This window comes from Myotis brandtii, unplaced genomic scaffold (assembly GCF_000412655.1).
Source record: "Myotis brandtii unplaced genomic scaffold, ASM41265v1 scaffold194, whole genome shotgun sequence".
Taxonomy (NCBI): Eukaryota; Metazoa; Chordata; class Mammalia; order Chiroptera; family Vespertilionidae; genus Myotis; species Myotis brandtii.
Genome location: NW_005357232.1, coordinates 69,871 through 80,128, shown reverse-complemented (window position 1 = coordinate 80,128; position 10,258 = coordinate 69,871). Strand labels below are relative to the sequence as shown.

The 10,258-nt window shown below is 39.1% G+C and overlaps 1 protein-coding gene across 2 annotated transcripts in view; it reads left to right on the top strand.

Annotated features, from left to right (window-relative positions):
- SNX6 (sorting nexin 6) overlaps positions 1-10,258 on the top strand; it is a 57,052-nt gene that overhangs the window by 14,996 nt on the left and 31,798 nt on the right. Inside the window, exons 3-6 of one of the 2 annotated variants that reach the window (XM_014538593.1) lie at positions 3,796-3,906; positions 5,812-5,933; positions 7,501-7,634; positions 8,281-8,404. In XM_014538593.1, the coding sequence (XP_014394079.1) occupies positions 7,579-7,634; positions 8,281-8,404 (180 nt within the window). In that variant the 5' untranslated portion in view covers positions 3,796-3,906; positions 5,812-5,933; positions 7,501-7,578. Of the gene's footprint in view, positions 1-3,795; positions 3,907-4,367; positions 4,476-5,811; positions 5,934-7,500; positions 7,635-8,280; positions 8,405-10,258 lie in introns of those variants that run through there. The other variant, XM_014538594.1, reaches the window with a different exon arrangement.

The following is a 10,258-nucleotide window of genomic DNA, read 5'->3' as shown; positions in this document are numbered from 1 at the left end:
ACCTCACTGGGGCCGTTTCAACCTCACCGGGGCCGTCCCGACCTCACCGGGGCCGTTTCAACCTCACCGGGGTCGTCCCGACCTCACCGGGGCTGTTTCAACCTCACCGGGGGTCCAGGCAGTTTTGAGAACAGTGGCTTTGTAACATACATAGCTTGATATCTGGTATTGTGATCCCTCCAAGTTTGTTCTTTCTCGGGATTGCTGCGGCTATTCAGGTTCTTTTTTATTCCATATAAATTTTTGCAGAGTTTATTCTAGCTCTGTAAAATATGCTGTTGGTATTTTAATGGGAATTGCATTGAATCTATAGATTGCTTTGGGTAGTATGGACATTTTAATTATGTTGATTCTACCAATCCATGAACATGGTATATTTATATTGTTCCACTTGTTTATATCTTGCTCTATCTTTTTTCAGTGTCCTGTAGTTTTCGGAGTACAGGTCTTTCACCTCCTTAGTTAAGTTTATTCCTAGGTATCTTAATTTTTGTTGCAATAGTAAATGGGATTTTTTTTTTTTTTTTAGGAAATGTGTTTTTTAAAGATTAACATTAAGAATGAGTCATAAAAAGAATGAAATCTTAACCATTTGTGGCAGCAGGGATGGACCTAGAGGGTATTGTGCTAAATGAAATAAGTCAGAGAAATAAGTCACATATGGTTTCACTTATATGTGAAATCTAAAGAAAAAAATAAGCAAACAAAAATTGAAAGAGACTCAAACAGAGAACAAACTGATGGTTGCCATAGCAAATGAGAGTTGAGGGACTTTGTGAAAAGGTGAAGGGATTAAGTACAAATTGGTAGTTACAAAATAGTTATGGGGGTGTAAAAGTACAGCATAGGAAATCTATAATAATAAAAGTGTACTGCCGAAACCGGTTTGGCTCAGTGGATAGAGTGTCGGCCTGCGGACTGAAAGGTCCCAGGTTCGATTCCGGTCAAGGGCATGTACCTGGGTTTCGGGCACTTACCCAGTAGGAGATGTGCAGGAGGCAGCTGATCGATGTTTCTCTCTCATCGATGTTTCTAACTCTCTATCTCTCTCCCTTCCTCTCTGTAAAAAATCAATAAAATATATTTTTTTTAAAAAAGTGTACTATGCTAATTAGATCGGACAGCTGAACAACCTTCCGGACAACCTTCCAGATGAAGCCAGGGCTGCGAGGGCCGAGCCCCTTGCATGAATTTCGTGCATTGGGCCTCTAGTATAGTCAATAATATTGTAATAAATATGTATGGTGCCAGGTGGGCACTAAAAATATTGGGGGGAACACTTTGTAAAGTATATATGATTGTTTAACCACTAGGCTATACACCTGAGACTAATGTAAAATAATAATGAATGTAAACAGTAATTGAAAAATGAAATTTAAAGTTCTTTTTTTTTTTCTTTAAAGGGGGCACAGAGTGCAATTCTGCTATATGCTAGGAATATTTAGTGCACAGCACTAACAAAATCCACTATATGAATTGCATGAGTAGTCAAAACCAAGTGACTCACAGTAATAAGCAGACACACACACTATAACATAATGACTTTTTTTCTCCCTAAAGGGACTACAACATTTCTAAGATTTTAACTAGGTTTCAATCTTGCATTGTATTTGATACACTTAAGAATTTGCTAATTTGCTGAGGAGTTTGCCTCTTAAGATTTCTCAACATTATGTATATAAATCATGTTTGTGGAGGGAACTAAAACATACATGTGTATATCTAATTAGAATGCTTTTACGCAATTTTTAAAGCATGTTTTTATTTTATTTTTCAAAAAAATATTTTGCCCTAACCGGTTTGGCTCAGTGGATAGAGCGTCAGCCTGCGGACTGAAGGGTCCCAGGTTCGATTCCGGTCAAGGGCATGTACCTTGGTTGCAGGCACATCCCCAGTAGGGGGTGTGCAGGAGGCAGCTGATTGATGTTTCTCTCTCATTGATGTTTCTAACTCTCTATCCCTCTCCCTTCCTCTCTGTAAAAAATCAATAAAATATATTTTTTTTTAAATATTTTTATTGATTTCAGAAAGGAAGGGAGAGGGAAAGAGAGATAGGGAACATCAGAGATAGAAAAAATCATTGATCAGCTGCCTCCTGCAGACCCCACACTGAGGACCAAGCCCACAACCCGGGCATGTGCCCTGACGGGGAATCAAACCGTAACCTCCTAGTTCATAGGTCAATGCTCAACCACTGAGCCACACTGGCCGGGTGAGTTTTACACAGACTATGAAAGGTGACTTACACCCTAGCCTGGTGGCCAGTTAGTTGGAGCATAGTTCCATATACACTAAAAGGTTTTGGGTTTGATCCCCAGTCAGGAGGCAACAGATTGATGCTTCTTCCTTGGGTATCTCCTTCCCTCCCTCCCCAAACCCCTCTATTTCTTTCTCTGGAAAAAAAAAATCAATAAAAACATATCCTCGGGTGTGGAATTAAAAGTGACTTACAACATGAGTAGTTGAAAAAAACAAAACAATGCCATTTGCATAGAGATGGAGCTTGTAGTAAAATTCTCAGTGTTTGAATATGTAGACACAGCGCACACATATTATACTAATAGAAGAACTTTCTTCCCTAAGCAAACACCTCTCAATTGTCATTGACATGTAGTAGAGTTTGTGATGGTTAAAGGGTCAACATGATGTTTCCCGCATTAGTCTGTACTTCCTGTGAAAAGGTGTGTTCTTCTGAATGTGATTTATTCACTTCACTCCTTTGGCAACCTATTGTGAAGAGAGAGAAGATATGTAAAGATATTACTATAGATGATGACTCATCAAATTAGGGTCCTCAGGCCAAATCTAGCTTACCTCCTGTTTTTATAAATAAAGTTTTATTGGAACACACATACACACAAAAAGAATGAATCATAGGACCTAGACATAATGCAAATTTAATTTTCTCTAGACTTTTATTAATATACTAGAGGCCTGGTGCATGAAATTCGTGCATGGGGCAGGGGGAGGGGCCTCAACCTGGCCTGCATCCTCTCGCAATCTGGGACCTTTTGGGGGATGTCCGACTGGCAGTCAGACATCCCTCTTGCAATCTTGGACCACTGGCCCCTATCTGCTAGCCTGCCTGCCTGATCTCCCCTAACCGCGTCTGCCTGCCTGCCTGATTGCCCCTAACCACTCTGCCTGCCTACGTGATCGCCACTAACAACTCTGCCTGACTGCCTGCCTGATCGCCCCTAACCACTCATCTTGCCTGCCTGATCGCCCCTAACCACCTCTGCCTGCCTGTCTCATCACCCCTACTCACTTGCCTGCCTGCCTCATTGGCCCTAACCACTCGCCTGCCTGCCTCATCGCCCCTAACCACTTGCCTGCCTGCCTCATCGCCCCTAACCACTTGCCTGCCTGCCTCATCGCCCCTAACTGCCTCTGCCTGCCTGCCTGCCTCATCCCCCCTAACCACTCGCCTGCCTGCCTCATCGCCCCTAACCGCTAGCTGGGTGGCGGGGCCAGCCGGGGCAAGGGGCCATGGTCGTTCTGATCTGTGATTCTGATTGTTCTGCTGTTTCAGTTGCTGGGCTTTTATTATATTGTCAGTGCTGTTTTTAGTTTTGTTGTGTTCCTTTAGTTAATCAAATTGCTGTCTTATGAATTATTTTCATTTTAAATTTCAGCTTTCAGGCACATTTTCAGATTGTAGATCTATTTCCTTTTGTTTGCATAGTTGAGTTTGATATCTAGTAATGAATAACTTTTTAAGTAATGGTGAAATGTTTATTAAAAGCTTTTTAATGTAATTTTTATTTTTATTCAAGAGAATTTCTATCTTTGCAGAGTTCATTGCCAAATTTTAAACAAAATGAGTTTTCCGTCGTTCGACAACATGAGGAATTTATCTGGCTTCATGATTCCTTTGTTGAAAATGAAGACTATGCAGGTTACATTGTAAGTGTTGAGGTTCCATTTTAATCCCATTTTTAGGAGTGTTTTAGATACTTTGTGTTGAAATCTTATTTAGCATTTTTAATGAAGTAATGTAATTTTCAAAAATTGCCAGTTACAAAACCTAATTGGTTACCACCTTTAATTCTCAATTGTCTTGTTTGGGAGTGTGGATATGTTATGCTACCTTATTTAAACTTAAATTCTTACTGTATATTGGAATTGTAATGGGCTTGTCCTAGGGATTCATTAAGGGGGTGTTACAAACCATACTAGTTTTGAACCCTTAGGTAGGTAGATTAAATTTAGAGTTGGAGGCTGTTTAAGAGGTTATCTAATTTAAATATGTACCATATGTTGTGCCTTAGCTGTTAACCACACTCAAATGCCATTGAAATCATCCTGACCTGATTCCATCTTCATCCTCATGACCACTCCTCAGTCATTTGCTTCCCTTTCTACAATTGGCAGTGCATTCTTTTGGAGGTTGTTGTTGTTGTTTACAATTACCAGTTTATAGAAAGTATACAACAACTCAGGAACAACCAAATGGAAGACATCTAGAGGACAAGGTATGGGGATGTGGGGTGGGCACAGAGCTTTCAGGCCCTCTCTAGGTGCCCCTCCTTCCCCTTCCCAGCATGTCAATATGTTCACCAACCTGGAAGCTCCTCTTTCTCTTCCTGTCCTATTTCCACCTTTTTCCCCTCTCATCTTCTTGTCTGATAGCGTTTTCTTACTACTTTCTCCTTCTAGAGACTAAATACTCCTCAAAGATCAAGATTGGACATATTTTTATATGTCCATTGCTCCGCATCATGCCTGGCACATAGTAGATGCCATGTGCAAACATGAACAAACATGTGCTTGACTATACTTGATGCTTCTTCCCCTATTGTTTTCCTTGATATAATCATTTTCTTGCAGTCATTTTTATTTAACTTTTCCCTTACTTAATTTTTCTCCCTTGTATCTTACCTGCTCTCTTTAATTTCCATCATTTCCCCTTAACAGTTCTTACAGGCCCTTCCTCCTTTTTTCTTATACCCTTTCTTGAATGATATTTCTCTTCCAGTTAAGGTAAGTGCTTATTTACCCCCTTACTGTGGGTGAATAGAATGAGATTAGTGTGTCTTGTTATCTTCCTGTTTTTAAGCCAGTGTTTTCTGCTTCTAGTACACTGCTCCAATCCAGGAACCCACTTTAACATCCCTTGCTTGATCTTACTGTTAGCATTCATTAATTTTTAAAAACACAGAATAGCATAAAGGTACTATGAATTCATTAATTTAAAAAATGTATTTGTGCCGTAACCGGTTTGGCTCAGTGGATAGAGCATCGGCCTGTGGACTGAAAGGTCCCAGGTTCCATTTCGGTCAAGGGCATGTACCTTGGTTGCGGGCACGTCCCCGGTGGGGAGTGTGCAGGAGGCAGCTGATCAATGTTTCTAACACTCTATCTCTCTTCCTTCCTCTCTGTAAAAAATCAATAAAATATATTTTTTTAAAAAAAGAAAGGAAAAAAATGTATTTGTATTATACCATTTACATCCTTTTGAAAATGATATGCATATTTGCTATACATATTTACTTAGTGTGTAATCAGAGCTTTATGTACCTATATGAACTACTGTGCTGTCTCCCACAATTCTGCATATATCCTGTTCTTATTTTTAAGTGTGTGTGCATGTGAGAGACAGATAATACTAGAAAATAATGCCCTGCTATATTTCTTTCTTGGTATAAATGGTTTCAAGGATTTGAATTTCTAGACCTAATAAAATTCTCTAACCTGACTTGGGATATTACTGGTGCCCACTTCTAATTCACAGTCTTTTATGGTGGCTATAGTACAACTGCTGCAAGAAATAAAATAGTCTTTAAAGTTAGTGATTTGGTTCTATTACAGATCCCACCAGCACCACCAAGACCTGATTTTGATGCCTCAAGGGAAAAACTACAGAAGCTTGGCGAAGGAGAAGGGTCCATGACAAAGGAGGAATTCACAAAGATGAAACAGGAACTGGAAGCGTATGTGATTTTTGTTGCTTTTGTTAATTGTGCTTGTTTTAATCCCCTTTTTAATTTTATTTATTTTTGTGTGTGTGTGTGCTCTCCAATATCCCATCCTTTTAATCATTTCACTACAGTGACCCTTTCTGGAAGATGCAAGTTTAAGTCACACAACCAGTGTTAACAGTCATGATCAGAGCCTACAGGAAAATTATAGAATAATTGTCTACATTGTAAAATTCTTTAAATTAATGGTTCAAACAGAACTGAAAATTAGTAATGGAGGGTTCAAAACTTTATGAAAAATAATGACTTTTTAAAGCAGAATAAACTAGTTTTTTATTTATAAGGTCTTAGTCATTAGCAACTTGGTGATTTCTTTAAAAAATATATTTTTATTGATTTCAGAGAGGTAGGAAGAGAGAGATAGAAACATCAATGATGAGAGAGAATCATTGATCAGCTGCCTCCTGCACACCCCCCACTGGGGATCGAGCCTATAAGCCGGGCATGTGCCCTTGACCAGACTTGAACCAGGGACCCTTCAGTCTGTAGGCCAGTGCTCTGTCCACTGAGCCAAATCGGCTAGGGCAACCTGGTGATCTTTTTTCGACATGTGCATACTACCAAAATTTCTGTTTCTCATAGAAGTATTCACTGAGCAATTCTGCACATATCCTGTTCTTTTTTTAAGTGTGTGTGCATGTGAGAGACAGATTTCTCCCTTCTTCTCTGCCTATAGCTTCTGGCTGAAGAGAATAAAATAGGAGGAAAGTAACAAAAGAGTAGTTTAAAAATGTTTTTTGTTATATAATAATTAGCTCCATATATACTAGAAATGTATTAAATCTTTGAAAATTTGAGATATTTCCTTTTTTAAAAAATTTTTATTGATTTCAGAGAGGAAGCGGGGGGAGAGAGAGAGAGAGAGAAACATCAATGATGAGAGGGAATCATTGATTGGCTGCCTCCTACATGCGCCCCACACACTGTGGATCAAGCCCACAACCTTCACATGTGCCCAGGCTGGAATCGAACAATGACCTCCTGGTTCATAGATGAACACTCAACCACTGAGCCACACTGGCTGGGCTTTCCATTTCATTTTTAACATATTTGTTGAAAATACAAAATACTTTCCCTTTTATTAAATATTTGAAGTAATTTTGGATTTGCTGTATATTGTTTTTCTGTATTTTGAGAATCTTACAAGGAAATAATTTTTCTTGCATTGTCATCCCCCTCATCATTCTTTTTCTGGTTACTTCTCCCCTTCATGCTTTTCCTTCCTCCTCTTCCACTTAGATTCAGTTATAAGCATATATTCACACTGCTGCTAGAGTCCTTTTCAGAATACTAAGTTCTTGACAAGATAAATTGCAAAGTAGCTCTTCTTTGTCAAAGTATATGATGACAGATATTTTAAGAATTCTGTCAATGCTGGGTGCAAGCAAATAGTCTGATAGAAGATACATAGTTTTATAGTTTATAAGACTGAAAACTGGAAATTAGCAGAGCACATTAATATTGAAGAATCTGTGGTTTTCCAGTGGCCCTGATCATGATTCTTTTGTGGTCTGGTTAGGGGTTGGATAACAGAGAACCTTGGGTTTATTCTACTGCTACCTCCATCCTCTGCATCCTTCTTTTTTGTCTTCACTGAATGACTACCCTCACAGAGATCAAACTTCTCCCAACACTGGTCCTGCTGGTTTGCTGGTATGTAAAACTTATCCTCCTTGCACGTAGTTGAAGCAAGAATATTGGGCCTTTTCCTTAAGTGTTTTTTTTTTTCTTCAAACTGACATGTATTACTGTATGATCGCTATGATTCACTGATATTAAAATATTTTAAACACAGTTCTTCGATGTAATGGTAAAAATTAGTCTCTGTGTGGTGTGTTTCTTTCTTGTGTTTCTGGGTCATTAGAAGAAAATATGTATTAATGTTGAAAATATGCTTACTTAGATTTGGGTTTTGATATTTTTTTATATGAAGGTGTTTAAAAGTATTAATTAAATCTAGAAATTGAATCAGTAAAATTGTACCCAATAATTTGTAGTATACTTTCTCTGAAGCTGAAAACAAACATCCCTATAGTTATCTTTAAAATCAACTTGCATAGGAAGAAAGGTTCATAAAACCAAAAATATTAACATTTAACTATAATAAGTACTATTAACTAGCATGAAGTCTTTTCAGAGCTGGGTTTTATATATTAACAATTCAACTAAAACCTTTGTTTACTTGGATTGTATCTCTAATTTTGCATTTAGAATAATTTAAAGATTACTTGCTGAAAATATGCAGATGATTTTCTAAATGATGCAGTGTTTTACCTTTAATTTTGTGTATTGTTTCTAGTGAATACTTGGCAATATTCAAGAAGACTGTTGCAATGCATGAAGTATTCCTGTGTCGTGTGGCAGCACATCCTATTTTGAGAAAAGATTTAAATTTCCATGTCTTCTTGGAATATAATCAAGATGTGAGTATTGAATTGATTAAAGTAGTGATCAGGGCTTATTTTTAAAGAGTCATTGGAAAAGGTAGGCAGTAGTTTAAAAAGGCTTATGGTCTTCATTTATAATGTTCTTATTTTTCAAGAAAGGCAGTTTAAAGTGACACTTTTTCAATGGCAGGGCAGTATTTCAGTAGAACTTGAGTAGATTAATTGAAATGACAGTATATCATGTCACTACATGGGACATTGATTTTCATCCTAAATTGTGAACTTTTTAAGAAATAAGGTTAGCCTGGCCAGTGTTGCTCAGTGGTTGAGTGTCAACCCATAAACCAGGAAGTCACAGTTCGATTCCCGGTCAGGGCACATGCCTGGGTTGCTGCCTCAATCCCCAGTAGAGGGCATGTAGGAGGAGCCGATCAATGATTCTCTGTCATCATTGTTTCTATCTCCCTCTTCCTCTCCCTTCCCCTTTGAAATCAATAAAAGTATTTTTTTAAAAAGAAAAATAAGGTTATAAAATTGATTAATGTTTCCTAAATTTGAGTTTGGAATCTTCTGAAGCCTTATGGACAATTCCAGGGAGGTGCTTGAGCTAAAGAATTCTAATTTACCTTTGGTTTAATTATTGACTCTTAATCTGTTTAACTGACCTTCGTGCTGATCACTCTTAATTTTTCTCCTTCCCTCCCTGCCTAAAAACTCTGTTTTAGAGAAGAATAAAAAACTCTATTTTAGTGCAGAAAGAGAGATTGAAGCAGTTGAGCTTTAAAGATTTCTTCATTCATTGTGCTGGCAAAAAAAAAATTTAGTGGGTGGCTGTTACAGATCTTGTTATCTATCTTTGGATGACAAGATTAACTCATAATTTTAGCAAAAAACAAATGTAGCATGGTGTGTATTTGCTTACAAGAGTACATCAAGATTAAAAGAAATTGTGTGTGTACATTTGCCCTTCCAGTTTGGTTTTAATAGATATGACAATAAAGTCTAGCAGTAGAGAAAAATGAAAAATTTTAACAGGGTATGAAGTAACTCAGGATCACAGAAGTATAACAGCTTAAGCATGGGTACTTTCACAAGCATAAATGTGATATGTGGTACTGTCATATGGTCTTTTATAAATTGTAAAGAATGCTAGCTAGAGGAACCAAGATGGCGGCGTAAGGTACAGACCTGTGCGTGTTGTCTGCCACAACAACATCGAGACTACCAACTATAAAAGAAACAGCTGTCATTCAGAACCATGGGAAAGCTAGCCTGTGGAAGCTCTACAACTGGAAGGAAAGAAAGAAGAGCATTGAGACTGAGTAGGTTGTGCAGAGGCTCCAAGAACGGAGGTACGGAATCGCGTGCCAGGCTGGCTGCAACTGGATGCACAGTTTTTTTCAACCAGAAGGGGAGGCGGACTATCAAATCCACTGAGCGTGGTTGGGGCGGGATACTAAGCTCCCAGACCCCTACGGAGAGAAGCGGGACGGCCTTGCAATGACCCGGAGAGACCTGGAGAGCGAGAGTGGCTGTCTCACAGAACTGCTCGCCAGCACTCGGGGACGCGAGTTGCTGGGTTGCAGAGTGGCTAGTAGAAGCGGAGACGCCATTGCCCTTGGCCCCGCCCTGGTGATTCCCGGGGACCCCGCCCTACTCAAATTACATCCTCAACCAAGCTGTGCTAATGACACAAAGAGAACCACCAACACTTTTGCAGCCCAGCCCAGCAGAATGCAGATTTCAACTCCTCGCATACATAAGGGACACAATAAAGAAGCAGAAACAGGTTTGGAGGAAGCCGGAGCCGGACACGGCTGGGCCGGCGACGTGGAACCACTGTACCAGCAAACGCACAGGCAGGCCCACCAGATCCAGTATCACATGGGA